The sequence below is a fragment of the Equus przewalskii genome, chromosome 21 (assembly GCF_037783145.1).
Source record: "Equus przewalskii isolate Varuska chromosome 21, EquPr2, whole genome shotgun sequence".
Classification (NCBI taxonomy): Eukaryota; Metazoa; Chordata; class Mammalia; order Perissodactyla; family Equidae; genus Equus; species Equus przewalskii.
Genome location: NC_091851.1, coordinates 27,420,857 through 27,437,553, shown reverse-complemented (window position 1 = coordinate 27,437,553; position 16,697 = coordinate 27,420,857). Strand labels below are relative to the sequence as shown.

Genomic DNA, 16,697 nt, shown 5'->3' with positions numbered 1-16,697 from the left:
AGAGAATTTATTTAAATCTGTCTAAAATTGTTACATCAAGAAATCACAATATGATTAGATCATCTAGAAATATGGAAGGACATACTGGAAGAGAGAAAGGGATAAAGGTAGTTGTCTCTGGAAAGCGGACCTGGGGAATGGGCAGGAGAGAGCCTTGAAGTACCACTGGACTTTTTAAATTGTGTGCATGTTGCACTTTGATAAAAGTAAAAAGTAATTTTTAAATGATGAAAACCCAGTTTTTAACCTATTAAAATAGCAAAAATGCAAAAAAAGCAGTATGATGAGAGCATTGTGAGATTGGCGCTTGTATCGGTTGGGTGCTTTCAGCTGTGAAATAACCAGACCATGAGAAGATAGAGAGTTTATGGTCCCATACACCAAGAAGGCTGGAAGTGGAGTAGATTTTCTAAGATTGGTTCAGGGACTCAACAGTGTTATCAAAGAGCCAAGGGCTTTTCCATCTTTCCACTTTGCCTGTTTGTTTAAGTCATAAGATGGTCACTGCGGCGTCAGACTTTATGAGCGGATAAGACAAGACTATCCAGCGAAGAGAGATGTTGCCTTCCTTTTGTCCCTTTAATCAGAGAGGAAAATCTTTCCCAAAAGCCCCCAGTAGATTTTCCCTCATGTTTCATCAGCCAGAGTCGCATCCCTTGCTCATCCTTAAACCAATTTCTGGCAGCTGGTGATAATGACAGCCATTTTATGTGAGGTCATTGAGGAGTGACTCTCTGAGAAGCTGACATTTCCACAAAGACCTGAAGCCATGAGTCTATGAGTGGGAAGAGTAGTCCAAGCAGAGAAAGACCAAAGCCCGGCGGCTTCTGTTTCCTTTACCCTGAGCGAGATAGGCATCACTGGGAGGAAGGCGGTGACTCCTCTGGTACTCTTACAGTCAGAGTGGAAAAAAACCCAGCTTCCTTGCAACACTTTTATTAGTTCATCTTATTATCAAATCAATACATAATCATTAAGGAAAAATTAGAAAAAATATATAAGCAAAAAAAATTCCATCACTCAAAGACACATTATTAACATCTTTGTACATATGTTCTTCCAAATCCTTTTATATGCATATGCATACATACAGATATGTTTTAAGTAGTTTTGATAATAAACTTTTTAACAATAATAGGGGCTGGCCCCGTGGCCAAGTGGTTAAGTTTGCATGCTCCATTTCGGCGGCCCAGGGTTTCGCCGGTTCGGATCCTGAGCACGGACATGGCACCGCCCATCAGGCCATGTTGCCACATGCCACAACTATAAGGACCCACAACTAAAATATACAACTATGTACTGGGGGATTTGGGGAGAAAAAGCAAAAAGGAACAAAAAAAAGAAGATTGGAAACAATTGTTAACTCAGGTGCCAATCTTTAAAAAAATAATAATAAAAACATTGTTTTAAAAGTCACCCCCAGGACCTCTTAGAAATAGCCACAATATTCTCAGTAATTATCACTGTCACACAGGATTAAGGTCTTAGTGATTTCTTTTCCTTCTTCAGGTGCCAGAAATTATGGATGTTATCTGTGCCAGGCTATCCATAATCAGCCAGCCTACAGTCCGCCACCAAATCATAAATACTGTGAGTTTGTTTATCTCCAGGCCCAAGTACACAGATGTAGTGATCAACCACCTTCTGTGTCATCCAGTACCATATGACAGGTAACAGAATCTGGTCCAGCCTCTGGATTAAATTGGGGTGTGTGACACAGCTGTCAGTATTGTGGAACATGGCTCCCCTCAGAAAACTAATGATATTCTTGTAGAGGAGATAAGATATAGACAGATACCTACAATATAAATAAAAATATAATGCATGAACATAATGAAACAATCCAAAAAATCCAGAAGGAAGAACATTTTACAAGACAGTTGGACTGAACTCTTCAAAAATGTTAGTGTCGTGAAAGAAAAAATGGTGCTGGGGGCACTGTTTTAGATAAAAAAACACTAAAGAGACATAACCAAATGCAATATGTGACTTTGATTGGATCCTGGATGAAAACCATAAAAGAAAATTGTGAGAAAATTTAAATATAGACTCTATACTAGATTATCAAATTATTTTCTTAGATGTAAAAGATAATGTGGTTATACAGAAGAATGCCCTTATTTTTAGGAGATAGATACTGAAGTTATTTAGGGGTGATGTCTGCATGCAATTGAGAAAGATTTAGCCAAAAAGTAATATGTACATAAAAAATATATGCATAAAGTATAAATATATGCATAAATAAGAATGGAATCAGAGAGAGGAACAAACAAGATGCCTTTTTTTAGATTAGTGGTTTTCAGAGGGAGGCAGTCTGGAAGGCCCAGGAGACGCCCTGTGGGGAAGGCAGTGCATCATGAGGAGAGGGCTCCAGGCGCCCACTCCACTTTAACCAGAGCAGCGCCTCTTTTTATCTGCTTTATATATTGTGATTGTGGGTAATTATTGTATTTGAAGAAAAGATTTCTCAGCTTTAAACTGTTTGAAACCACTTTCAGTGAATAGTTCTCACATAATGGCTTGCTGTAATGCTGATGTTTTCTGTAAGCTGAGTTAGACATTCTACCACTAAATCAAAAGGAGAACTTGTACCCATCCATGGAGAAATATGAGTTAATTTAGATTAAAAAAAATCTTCTTACTTTTCTATATTTCACTAATACGTTGTTTTCAAATCTTTCATACTTGCTTCAAGTTATCTACAATAGATTCTTGTACAAAATATCTGATTTAGTACAAAATATTAAATGTATCTAGTTATTTTAAGAGTAATTTCAGCATTATTTTATGGTGTGTGTTTGTTCTAGCTCTTGGAGGACTTGAGAACCACTGCTTTAGATCGTATGAGAACTGTAGAATCTGTTAGAAATGGAAATGACTTAGTCAGGAAACTTCATTCTGATTATATTTTTGGTCATTTGCCTGAAGTCCGTTAGTTGATCTACATACAGATTGGGGTGATTGTTCTTAGGAGTCTTTTCAAGGCATCTGCTATGTGCACGGTGCTGCTAGGCACTGGAGAAATAATGGACAGGACATGGACCTGGCCTCAAGCAGCAAAGTCTGGTAGCAGACACAGACAAATAACAAAGGATCCCAAAGCAAAATAACAGAGTTCTGTGGAAGTCCCTAGGAGGGGACTTGACCTAATTAGATGAAGGATTGGGGAAGAGTTTCTGAAAGAAGGGCTGCCTCAAGCTGAGTTTTCAGTGGAAATTAGCCAGGTAGATAGTGGGATGGTGGAGTGGAAAAGGCCTTCCAGACAGAAGGAACAGCGAAAATGAATGCAAGGAAGGTATGAAACAGATCGATGAGTCCCAAAGTGATGGTGAGCAAACAAAAACCATGTCACAGCTACAGAATCACTGTCACTGGAGGTGAAACCTGTTCCATATTTTTAACAAACTCTCCAGATGACTTTTTTCACACTAAAATTTGTGAACCATTGGCTAATAGGCCAATGTGTGTGTTTTCCTAATTTAGATGAATTCTCAACACACTTAACAAACGTACAGCAGACCTAAGGCATTTTTGAAACACTTCTTTCACAATAAATAACTTCTCAAAATACTTCATTTACTCCCTCAGGAATTCAGAGAAAAAAAGAAGGTTAAGTAAGTATAGGATTTCTTAGTTTCATCCCAGAAACGAATGTTCATATTCCACAATCTCTTTCCCCAGCCATGAGCCTTTTCAGCATCCCACATTGCTTTTCTGGCCTTCCCTTTAGGAATCCTTTAGGATCTTCTTGCTTTGTTTTATTTACATATTAGATCATGAGAATAGGGAGTATAATATTGGAATAGTTTTAAGCCTCTCCGTTTTTAGAGTGATTCTGATGGAGAGAGTTGGAAGACCACACTTTAAAAAACACTGACTCTAGCACACAAAGATACCTAGGTAGATTCTGAAAATAAAAGAATGGATTAAAAGCATGAGTAATTCCCAGTCTTCCCCCAGTAATTTTCCTCCACAATGTTTATATAACTCTCAGGCCTTACCTTTGAGTCAATGGTAGAAGAGATGTTATTACAAACTGTCTTTCTTTGAGGAGACAAAGGGTCTCTTCTGAGAAGGATCAAAGCCTTGTTTCAGGGCTTGGCCTTAGCCAAAATTTGAGGACCATAGACTGCATTGAATAAGTATGTCTTTGAATGCTTTCTGTGAGCCTGGCATTGTGCTAGGTCCTGAAGGATTCATAGAAGAAAAGCCAGACATAATCCCTGCCTTCAAGAGGGAACAGATATAGACAAACATACAGAGAACTGACAATAGTACATTTAAGATCGAGGCAACATCTCAAAGGAGGCATTCTTAAAGTGTTGGGGAAACTCTCAAGAGCAACATGGTGAAGAAGCAGCAAGGCTTCACAGAAGAGATGACACTGGAGCTGGACCTTGAAGGATTTTGATGGGCAGAGCAGAGTTATGGAAAGGGCTTCCCAACTTAAGGAAATAACATAAGCAAAGGTATAGGGTTTTCAAAGGCCATTGTTTGTTTGGTAAAGGTGAATAGTCTGGGTAGCTCCAGCACAGAGTATGTGCTAGGGGAGTTGTGAGAGTGAAAAGGTAGGTTAGGACAGTTCATGAGTGGTCTTGAAGTCCATGCTGTGGCAATGGGAACTTGAGTCTATCAAACCGTGGGAGTTACTGTTAGGAAATCAGATAGTAAGTCTTTTGATACCCTGAAGAACTGAGCAGATAGGAAAACCTCTTATAGATTGGATTCCAAACAGATTCCAGGGAGGTTGTGGTCATGGTAAGCCTATGATAAGCCATTGTCTTGAATCCTGTTACTCTGGGATCTCTAGGCATCTGGCTGAGTTGTGGAGAACTCTGGAGGTGGAGCTGCCCAGCACAACCTGGATTCTGTGGAGGCTCTTGAGGAAGCTGCAGAAGTGCCACAATGTGCCCACGCAGGAGAAGATGGCCTATGTGGCTGTTGCTGTAAGCCGTTGAGCCCCTCCAACGTCAGCCCACCATGCTCCCCTCCTAGGACGACTGCCCAACGCCCCATCTGGAGAGTATTCCTTTGGTTCCTCTGGAAGTTTGCTTCTGTCATGCATTTATAAATCTACAGTGTCTCTACCAAGGGATTGACTGGAGGGAGCTGGAGAGAGTGAAAGAATCAGTATGGTTTCCTATGTTGCAACATGCCTTCCCTCATCCTTTAAAAATAGTTAAGAGTAGGGCTGGCCCGGGGGCGCCGCAGTTAAGTTCGCACGTTCAGATCCCGGGTGCGGACATGGCACCGCTTGGCAAAAGCCATGCTGTGGTAGGTGTCCCACATATAAAAGTGGAGGAAGATGGGCATGGCTGTTAGCACAGGGCCAGTCTTCCTCAGCAAAAAGAGGAGGATTGGCAGCAGTTAGCTCAGGGCTAATCTTCCTCAAAAAAGAAAAAAAGTTGAGTAATACATCATCATAGTAATGCTAATAGTTCATCACAGTTAAGAGTAATACAAACTCATGAAAAAGAATTTCAAATAATATAGAAAAGTATAAAATAGAAAGCAGGGCTCCTCTTTGAGCAGAGATAGGTAAACTTTTCCTGTAAAGGTCCACATGGTAAATATTTTAGGTTTTGCAGGCAACATAGAGTCTCCATCACATATTCTTTGGATTTTTTTTTAATACAATCCTTTAAAAATCTAAAAAGCATACTTAGCTCATGGTTATATCATCTCCATAAAAATGAACTTTCTAGAAGTGCTTATGCATATAGAAACTTTTTTTGTATGTATTTGGTAAACTTTTTTCCCCCATATGTTTTTTTAAATAGACTTTATTTCTTAGAGGAGTTTTAGGTTCACAGCAAAATTGAGCAGAAAGTACAGAGAGTTCCTATATACTCCCTCCCTGCTAGACACACAGCCTGCCCCACTATCAATATATACATTTTTACTTTATTTTCTTCCCTACCAGTTTACGGTTCAGCTTTCTCTGGCCTAAGTTATTACCATACATGTGTTTTAGCTTCCAAAATCATTTTGACATCTCTAATGTATTATTGTCTCCTCTCCTATTCTGTCTGTTCTTGTGGGTTTATACCTTTTTAAAAATCCCTATAGTGTCATTTTAGTGCAGTTTTAGGGAGTTAGGGCAGATAAAAGTATATATTTAATCAGGTCAGTCTATAAATTGTATATGTATATTAATAGGATCATACTATATATTCTGTTTGATGATTTGCTGTTTTTCATTTAACAAAATATGAACTAGGGGCCGGCCCAGTGGTGCAGCGGTTAAGTGCACACGTTGTGCTTCTTGGTGACCCAGGGTTCGCCAGTTCAGATCCCGGGTGCAGACATGGCACTGCTTGGCAAGCCATGCTGTGGCAGGCGTCCCACATATAAAGCAGAGGAAGATGGGCATGGATGTTAGCTCAGGGCCAGTCTTCCTCAGCAAAAGGAGGAGGATTGACAGCAGATGTTAGCTCAGGGCTAATCTTCCTCAAAAAAAAAATGAGCTATATTTCATATCAATATATAGTGCTCTCTGTTATCTTTTTCATGCCTGCATAGTAATTTATTTATTTTTAATTACCTTTTTAAAAATAGGTAATACTTGGGGCCAGCCCCGTGGCCTTGTGGTTAAGCTCAGCACATTCTGCTTCAGCAGCCCAGGTTCACTTCCCGGGCTGGACCTATACCACTCATCAACCATTCTGTGGCAGTGACCCACATACAAAATAGAGGCAGATGTTAGCTCAGGGCAAATCTTCCTCAAGCAAAAAGAGGAAGATTGGCAATAGATGTTAGCTTAGGGTGAATCTTCCTCAGCAAAAAAAAATAGGTAAGGGGCCAACTCCATGGCTGAGTGGTTAAGTTCACTCATTCTGCTTCTGTGGCCCAGAGTTTTGCTGGTTCAGATCCTGGGCACAGACCTAGCACCACTCATCAAGCCATGCTGCGATGACATCCCACATGCCACGACTAGAAGCACCCACAACTGAAAATATACAACTATGTACTGGGGGACTTTGGGGAGAAGAAGAAAAAATAAAATCTTAGAAAAAAATAGGTAATACATGGTACAGAACCATTTATTTCACTATCACGTTTCATATTAGTGAACATTTTGACAGTTTTCAAACTTCTGCCATTAAAACAGTGCTGTAGCAAACTTAATCATGCATACATAAATTTTGTTATACATACCCAATTATTTTCTTAGAATAAAGTCCATTGAAGGGAAGTTTCTAGGTCAAGGGGTGGACTTATTTAAACTTTTGATAATGTTCCCAGATGGTCCTCTAGAATGTTGCCCTTCTCCCAGTTGTGTGTGAGAATGCCTGTTTACCCACACCCTCACCACACTGAGCCTTACCAGTCTTTTCATTGTTGCCTAGCTGATAGGTGAAAAAGGAACATGTTTTAATTATTATTTCATTTTGGTGAAGTTGAACATTTGTATATTTTTTTAAAAATTATTTTGTTGAGGTCTTATTGGCTTTTAACATTGTATAAATTTCAATTGTACATTATTATATTTCACTTTCTGTATAGACTGCATCGTGCTCACCACTAATCTAGTTTTTATCCATTACCATAAATATGTGGCCCTTTACCCCTTTCACCCTCCCTGTATATGTTTTTTTTTTCTCTAAAGATTGGCACCTAACAACTCTTGCCAATCTTTTTTTTTTTTTTGCTTTTTCTCCCCAAATCCCCCCAGTACATAGTTGTATGTTTTAGTTGTGGCATGTGGGATGCCACCTCGACATGGCCTGATGAGCAGTGCCATGTCCACGCCCAGGATCCGAACCAGTGAAACCCTGAGCCTCCAAAGTGGAGCGCACGAACTTAACCGCTTGGCCACAGGGCCAGCCCCCTCCCTGTATATGTTTTTTAATTGGCCATTTATAGTTCTTCTTTTGTGACTTGTCTGCTCATGTCCTATACACCAGTGCTCCTCAATTTTAATATGCACACAAACCACATTCATCTGTGGGTCTAATCGAAATAGAGATTCTGGTGCAAAATGTCTGGGGTGAGGGTTTGGAATTCTCCATTTTTAACCAGCTCCCAGGTGATGCCAGTGCTGCTCCTGTGTGGCCCACGCATTGAGTAGCAAGCCTTTATGTTTTTTTCTGTACTGATATGTAAGAGCATTTTATATATTAAGAATATCACATTGATGCAAATACTTTTCCGGGTTATTTGTCATCTAACTTTGTTTATGATAAATTTTGCCCTGGCTTTATATTTGTATGTGGTCAAATATGTTAATAGTTTCCTTTATAGTTTCCTTCTGGATTTCAGGACTCCCCTCACTCTTTGGTAACTTTTAATGACCACTTCACTCCTATTCCTTTTCCCCTCACTTTCGTGTTCCTGCACGACTGCCACTACTGTTCTGCGTATGGGATAGTAGAACCAGAAAGCATATTCTGGCACAAGCAGACATCAAGTAAAAGTAAGGATTAGGGCTAGCAGGTGTTCAGCTCTGCTGTGTGCCTTTTCTACCACAGGCAACAGATGCCCTTTATGAGGTGTTTGTGGGAAACAGGCTCCGAGCAGCTACGTTCCGACTCTTTCCTCAGCTTCTCATGACACTGCTCATCCAGATTCACCACAGCATCGACCTCACCATGTCTGATGTCGCCATCCCAAGTGGCCTGTACACAGGACAGGAAATGTCTTCCGAGGTCACTCCTCTGTGGTACTGCCCCTTGTGATTTCATTGACCTTAACTAAGCACTGGGCACTGTGGTAGACATGAGGATAGCCAAGATGTGGTCCCAACTGTGGGAGAGTTTACAGTCTGCCACTCCCAGGAGACAAGTTGAAATGCCTGTGAGTTACTGTGGGCTTTCGTTGGTTGTCTTTTTTTTGATTGGTGCCAAGGTAAATGTGGCTGTCTGGGTCCAGATGCCCTGTAAAATAATGTGCGATATCGTGCCAGCCCCTTCTTTTTTTTTTCTTTTTTTTTAAAGATTTTATTTTTCCTTTTTCTCCCCAAAGCCCCCCGGTACATAGTTGTGTATTTTTTTAGTTGTGGGTCCTTCTAGTTGTGGCATGTGGGATGCTGCCTCAGCGTGGCTTGATGAGCGGGGCCGTGTCTGCGCCCAGGATTCGAACCAGCGAAACCCTAGGCTGCCAAAGCAGAGCACAGGAACTTAACCAGTCGGCCACGGGGCTGGCCCCTGCCAGCCCTTTCTTGATAAGTCAAGTAGAGACAGAGACAAGTAAAACAGCCTTAAACCCACCTCCGAAACCGTACTGATCCACACTTGAACAATAGCTCATCTCCGTTTTATTGCATGGAGAGGTATTTTTAGTTCCCCATTAGGGTCTCAGTAGAAATCCCTTAGTGTCGCTATGGCACATGGATTTCTTTCAGAGGAAGTGCTATGATGTGGAATATTTAAGAACACCTAAGAGTCAGGAGAACTGAGTCCTAATTCCCATTCATTTAACCAGCTGTGTACCATGGGCAAATTTTTCTGTTGCTCTGTGCCTTACTTTCCTCGTCTGTAAATGAGATCAGGCCAGGTGTTCTCCAAGGACCCCTCCAGCTTTAAGACTGTCTAATGTGGGCTAGCCCCGGTAGCCTAGTGGTTAAGTTCAGTGCGCTCTACTTCAGCAGCCCGGGTTCAGTTCCTGGGCACGGACCTCCACCACTTGTCTGTCAGTGGCCATGCTGTCATGGCAGCTCTCATACAAAAAGAGGAAGATTGGCAACAGATGTTAGCTCAGAGTGAATCTTCCTCAGCAAAAAACAAAAAAAGAGGAAGACTGGCAATAGATGTTAGCTCAGGGCAAATCTTCCTCAGCAAAAAAAAAAAAAAAAAATTCTCTTATGTCCAGGATACTATTCAATAACTAGCGTTTTTGGGGTTTTTTAAAAAGATTTTATTTTTCCTTTTTCTCTCCAAAGCCCCCTGGTACATAGTTGTATATTTTTAGTTGTAAGTCCCTCCAGCTGTGGCATGTGCGACACTGCCCCAGCATGGCCTGATGAGCGGTGCCATGTCCATGCCCAGGATCCAAACCGGCGAAACCCTGGGCTGCCAAAGTGGAGCATGTGAACTTAACCACTCGGCCACGGGGCCGGCCCCTCAATAACTAGTTTTAAAAAGCAATGGGGGTAAACTTTATGGAGTGTAAATTGTATTTAAATAAAGCTTTAAAAAAGCAGTGGGGGAGCCGGCCCGGTGATGTAGTGGTTACGTTCACACACTCTGCTTCAGTGGCCCTGGGTTCATGAGTTCAGATCCTGGGTGTGGGCCTACACACCACTCAGCAAGCTATGCTATGGTGGCGTCCCACATACAAAATAGAGGAAGATTGGCAACAGATGTTAGCTCAGGGCCAATCTTCCTCACTGAAAAAAAAAAAAGCAGTAGGTATCTGTTTAGCATCCCACATCATTTGTTTTATCATAGATTTCTTTCCAAACTCCCAGGGAAACAAAATCTAGTTATTAGAGCATTAAGAGTCTTTTTTTTTTTTTTTTTTTTTTTTTAGCATTAGGACTCTTTTAGGAAATCTAGAAAGAAGAGAATTACAGTCCAGCAGCTATCAGTGCATGGCCCTCCTCAGGGAGAGCAGGGCGATTGTGTGCTGTACATTGGAGGGTCCTGTTCTATTCACTTGTACTGTTTTTGTTTGATTTAGCTTCGCCATACAGGCTACAAAGACTCTTCTCCTCAGAACATGGTGCTGGCAGGAATTCCACATCATGGAAAAGAATAAAGGATGGGCCCTCCTGGAAGGAAAAGAGTGCCATCTTCAGGGAGTCTCTCTCCTTGCCAAGTAAGACTTCCTTGCCATGCATATCTTCCCTAAATCAGCATTGTTTTAAGGTATTTTTTTCCCTTTTAGTTATCACAGCAACTAAGTTCGGATAATCTTCTCATCACAGGGTGGGCAAAGACCCGTAATGCTAGGGAGATTTCAGAGGTCCTGACCCTGCCATGCCCTCCTGTGTACCTGAATCTGGTCAAAAACTTCAGAGGGCCCCCAGCCCTGGGAACGATGCTCTCTGGATGGGAGCACCTCTGAGAGTTGTTCTGTCTGTGTTCTGTTTTGCAGTGCATTGCTGGAAAGAAATCACCTCCTTGCACATAAGGTCATGTACTTGTTAGTCCCTCTTCTTAACCGAGGGAACGATAAACATAAACTCACATCTGCAGGCTTTTTTGTGGAGGTAAGACTCATTCTTTAGAAGCTGGATTCGGGAAGCCTATAAAGCAGTAATACCTGCCTCCTAGACCCTATTGGACTAAGTGGCAGGCTGGGATCCATTTCAGATGTGGGACAGAAATAGTTTCAGATTCAAGCCTATTGAAATTCTTCCTTCCACGTGTTCATTATTCAGCGTTCCTTATGTGCCTACAGTGTAAGCACCATCCTGTAATGTATGTGCTGGATAGTAGAGCTTTCAAAAGAGAATCTGTATTTTGGAGTTGGTGAGAAGGTGGTTCCTCTCATGAAAAAGGGCCTAAAAGTAACTTCTTTGGCTGATTTCTGGGTTCTTTCAGCTTCTCCAGAGTCCAGTGGCTAGGAGACTGCCCAGCATATACTCTGTTGCCCGCTTGAGAGACTGGCTACATCATGGAAATAATCTCTTTAAAAATCTTGCCCTGAGGGGACTGCACAATCTTCTCAGACACCAGGAGATGGTAGGAGGGGCCCCCAGACCACTGATTCTTAAGTCACAAATAAAACACACCCCAGAAAGTTATCCAAGAAACTGGTAATGGCTAAGGAGGAAATTGGGTAGCCTGTGAACAGGAGTGGGTAGGAGTACATTCCTTTGTACCATTTGAATTTTATTCCTAGGAAATATGCAAGTACTGACCATTAAACATTTAATGAAATTAAGAGGAATAAAAAGTCCAAGTCACATATATTCATAATATTTGAAACTTGCAGTTTGTGTAGGAGATACCCTCATTATCACCACAACCTGGGCAACATTCAGGTGTCCTTTTATGCTTTGTACCGTGTCGCCCTGTAGGTAAATTGGATAGGCCATTGTACCTGCTTCCAAGATGCTTATCATCTAAGACCAAGATCACTGACATTCATGTTGGAAGCTCATTTCCACAGGCCTACCTAGAAACTAAGCCTAGGTCAGAAGAGAAGATTAACCCCTGAAGCTTCCATTTTATCACTTGAGTTCTATTTCTTTTATGTAAAAAAATATATATACATATATGTAAAACAAAAATGACAAATGTTAACTTATGTCAATTCTGGTTGATTGGATACATGAATATTTGTTGCCTTATTCTATATACTTTTTACATGTATGTTTTAAACTTTAAAACCCTGAGACTGCTTCCTTTTGGAGGTTTCAGAAGAGCAGAATCCCAATTCAGAATGAGAAGGACCCTAAGGGTCCTTAGTCAATTCCTGCTTGAAGTCCTGCAAGGAATCTTTTAGCTTTTGTTTGGATACCTACCATGCTGGGGAACTCAGTGTGACCTGAGGTAGCCATTCCACTTTCTCTCGTGGTTAGGAGAGCAATTCCTTACCTTAAGTCCAAGTCCATGTCACTAGACCATCCCCACCTAGTCCCACTTCTGCCCTGTGAGGCAACTCACAATAGCTTGCTCCTTTCTCTACATATCTGCCCTGCCAGTACTGAGAGAGGGCAGCCATGCCCTCTTTACTTCTCTGTTCTTGACTAGCCAGCATCACCAAAAATTCCACAAGCACCAGGTACTGAGTAAAGGTGGGGAGCCCTACTTTGGTACCAAACGAAGTGCTATCAGGGGAGGTGATGGTGCACTCCCTTTGGACACACAGAGTGAAGACATCAAGAGCCTGTTGCCGAGCATCTTAGACCTCTTGTGTGAAACCGACGAGAAGGTTGTTTTGTTGGCCATCCAGATACTCCTGCAACTTGTCGGCATAATGGATTTCACCACCCTGACTGACATGATGAGGACCTTATTCTCCTTATTTGGTGATGTAAGACAAAGAGAGAGGAGAGACTTTCCTAGGGGGAGGGTAATTGGCATAACAGCAAATAGAAGTTGGGGTACTAATAAATACACTATTTTATGTAGTACTTTTTATGTTCAGAGCACTTTCACATCTCCTCTTTTAAGACCCTTCTAGGTAACCCATGATGTTGGTAGGGCTGGTCTTAGTATTTTTCAGATTAAAAAAACTGAGACATAGAGACTTGCCAAGGTACCCCCCTGCTTCGTGGGATGGGGAAGGAGTTTGTATAAGAAAAGACATTGTCTTTCCTTTCAAGGAACAATCAGGACTGGGTCAAGATGGTGGACTATACATATGCCCCCATCCCAAATCCCAAAGGTTATTCAAAAAGGAAAACATGGAGCACAAAGAACCACATCCGTGGAAGAGTCAAATATGCCAAGGCGGGGATTTTGAATTTCAGCAAAACAGCTTGTGTGAATGGTTAGTACCAGTCAGGAATAAGCTGTGACGACTACAGGTGGGATTGCCCATTTCTCATTTGTAGAGTGAAAGAACAAGTAGTGCAAAAGCAGCAAGTCTTGCTATCTCCACATATGTTTGGTTTCTTGCCCTCAGCTGCCTAAAGCTAAACAGCCTCGTGTTAGGACTGGTGTTTCAACTGACTTGGAGCTCTTATAAGTTAAGTACGAACACTTTCAGTGAGTTGCTTCCCTTTGGATACTCCCTTCACAGGTGAGGCCTGATATTCACCGCTTCTCCATGACCCTCTTTGGAGCCTCCGTAAAGTCTGTGAAATACACAGATAAGAAGGGTGTAGAGAACCAAGTCCTGGACAGCTTGGTCCCACTACTTTTGTATTCTCAGGATGAAAATGATGCAGTAGCTGAGGTAATCCCTACTGTCAATTTCTTTCAGCCCTGAATAACTTCAAATCCAGAGCCAAATCTGTAAATAAGTATTCATATCTTTGAGGGCAGAGACTTTGTGGTATCCTCTTTATTTCCCATTTCCTCCGGCACAGGCTACCTTTCAATTATTTTGGCCAAATGAATTGTGCAAAAAATCTTACTCCTTATTTCTGTATAGCTAATTATGGCCCTTTGTTGGTAAGAATGATGTATTATACCTTGTTGTAGCCACACCTCAATATTCAGCCTAGCATAGAGCCCTAACAGTGCCCAATTCAATAAACTCTTTTTGTTGATGATAATGATAATATTTTATTATCTGTATTCTTTCACTCAAGAACTGCCTCATGGCCTTGAGACAAATGGACTTGTGTTGAGGCTAAGTAAGAAATAGTAGCGTCTCTGACAATCTGGAGAAGACTTTACCTCTCCTTAATCTTCCAGGGGTTTCTGCCATAAGAGTTGTGGGTGGGATGTCATCATCTTTAGTGCTGTCCCTCAGACTGTCCTTTAGATTGTCCCACACCTCAGAAGCCTGTCCATTCCAGTGTGCTAACTATGACCACCAGTTACAGCAAAACAGAGAGATAGGTTTAGGCTGGAAAAATATTTGCTGGAGCTCTCACCTACCCACGCTCCCTCTTACAGAAATGGAAGAAGGTTCAGAAACAGGATTTAAGATTATGGTGGGCCTTGGCACCTTGTTATGGGGGAAGTTTTATGGCCTTATAGCCATAAATATGAAATATTTCAGACTCCAATCAAGTATAGAGCAGAGCTTCCCAACCGAGTGATGGGAAAGTATGCCCTGTAGGGGTTACAGATATACGGAGGTATTGATACCCAACCATCCCCTGCCCCGCCAGCCTTTGGCAATCAGGCAAGGTGTAGAGCAGCCGAGGCTCTGGGCTTATTTTCCTTCAAACCTTGAGCAACCTCTATCCACCTCTTTAAGGTTCCTCAGAGGGTAGCCTAAGCAGAGAAGAGGGATCTAACGTTAGACAGGTTAGGAATCACTGACAGGGAATATAAGAAACACCCATGTATCCACCACCCACTCCAAGAAATAAGACAGAAATAAATCATGCACCTATTCCCAAATGAGTTCCCCCAAGAACTACCATCCTGAATTTTGTTTTTATCATTTCTGTAGTAATATTTTTCATGTTTTAAAACTTTATATGTTGTATCATTTATAAATCTTTCAGCAACTTGCTTTTTTGTTGTTTTTGTTTAACATTATATTTGTAAGATTTATCCATGTTGTATAGCTCTAGTTCATTTGCTTTCAATGCTATAGAGAATTCCATCATGTGATTATCCTACAATTTATTTCATTCTCCTATTCCTGGACATTTAGATTATTTTCAATTTTTCATTAGTACAATGCTGCAATGAATATTGTACATATTTTTGTGTCTGTACATGTGTGAGAGTTTCTTGAGGGCATAAACCCAGAAGTGGAATATCTGGGTATCTCTAACTTTACTAGATACTTACAAATCGTTAAGCAAAGTAGCTTAACTAATTTGTATTCCCATAAGTCCCCAGAGGGTTTTTAATGGCCCAAATATCTGGTGGACCTGGGACAAAACACTTGCTTAGAGTCATCAGAAGAGTTGTATGGTGAATGGGAGGCATTCTGAGAGCAATGAATAGAGAAGAGGGCCACTTGCTAAATTTTGCTCAGGTATCTGGATCAGGAAAGGATCAGTACTCTCCAGAGTTCCTTCCAAGCCAGAGATTCTATAAGGATGTGAAAAAAGGAGCTATACTTCCCTGTGTAGACTGACAGAAAAATGTCATAGGAGTAGCAAGTGGGCATAGGAGCCTGCCTCTCGGACATGGGGTAATGGGAACTCCTGCACAAATCTCTGGTCTGGGTATTACAGCTGATAGCTCTCACTTTTGCCCTAGAGCAGTGGTTTCCGCATCCTCTCCAGAACCCCACAGGTTTATGAGTCCCCTTTAGGGACAGTTTGGGGAAGGTGAAGGAGAGCAAGACTCTGGTTCCTTTCCTCCCCTCCCCTCACTTCAACCAGGATAATTCTGAGTTTATCAGCTTTTCATATTAGACTTTAGTGTCAGTGTTATTTGAAGAAAGGTTACCCCAGCTAAAAAATGTTATAAAATGCTGATCTCTGATAATCCTTTTCACAGGAGAGCAGGCGAGTCCTAACTATATGTGCGCAGTTCCTGAAGTGGAGGCTGCCCCACGAAGTGTACTGCAGAGATCCCTGGTACATCAGCCCTCGTGAAGTTGGAACAGTCTGCAAATTCTTTGTATGTGAACAATAATGGCTTTTTTTAACTCTTTAATATGCTGACTTTTTTTCAGACATAGTTTTTAACGGAGGAACAAGATATGAAATATTTCCCATCCCTTTTCACATCAGCAGTTAATATCTATGAACTGTCTTGTACTGTGAATCTATTCTTCTATAGTTTCTTCCCAACTGGGTCACAAATTCACTTTGTGTTATCACCCTTCCTTACAAAAAGACTGATGAACTCTTGGGAGCCCCGCTAACCTGGGCCAGAGACTACAGGGTCAGGCTGATAGTACATGCTCAAAATCTGCTTGTGGAGTGTGGAGTTATATATTGCCTTTACAATGATCTCTAATCCTTTCCTTGGATTTAGTGGATTGTTTTACCCTCCATCAGAGCATGTTCAGGGAGCCCCAAGCAAGGGCTGCCATGCATGATGGCAGCATGCTGCTGGCTCTGCCTGGACCTAGATGGCATCCTTTCTCTTCAAAAACTTGACAAAGGCTACTGTGGCTGATCTTAGGGGCAGGCTTGAGCCAGGGAAGCCTCAGAGTGCCCATCCATGGCTTTCTAGACAACTGACTCTAAAACCACTGGGATCCTACTATGAAGACCC

The 16,697-nt window shown here is 41.6% G+C and overlaps 1 protein-coding gene across 14 annotated transcripts in view; it reads left to right on the top strand.

The window, feature by feature from the left end:
• The window catches only part of MROH8 (maestro heat like repeat family member 8), a 49,899-nt gene that overhangs the window by 28,855 nt on the left and 4,347 nt on the right, over window positions 1–16,697 (top strand). For 8 of the 14 annotated variants that reach the window (XR_547310.2, XR_547309.2, XM_070588361.1 and 5 more), the window contains 9 exons: window positions 1,510–1,670; window positions 4,811–4,946; window positions 8,472–8,662; window positions 10,621–10,758; window positions 11,038–11,152; window positions 11,487–11,627; window positions 12,760–12,924; window positions 13,636–13,791; window positions 15,972–16,094. Coding sequence is in view for 11 of the 14 variants with exons in the window: in XM_070588361.1 (XP_070444462.1) it covers window positions 1,510–1,670; window positions 4,811–4,946; window positions 8,472–8,662; window positions 10,621–10,758; window positions 11,038–11,152; window positions 11,487–11,627; window positions 12,760–12,924; window positions 13,636–13,791; window positions 15,972–16,094 (1,326 nt within the window). In the remaining 3 variants the exon portion in view is untranslated. The remainder of the gene's footprint in view (window positions 1–1,509; window positions 1,671–4,810; window positions 4,947–8,471; window positions 8,663–10,620; window positions 10,759–11,037; window positions 11,153–11,486; window positions 11,628–12,759; window positions 12,925–13,635; window positions 13,792–15,971; window positions 16,095–16,697) is intronic. The other 6 variants (XM_070588364.1, XM_070588358.1, XM_070588357.1 and 3 more) reach the window with 3 other exon arrangements.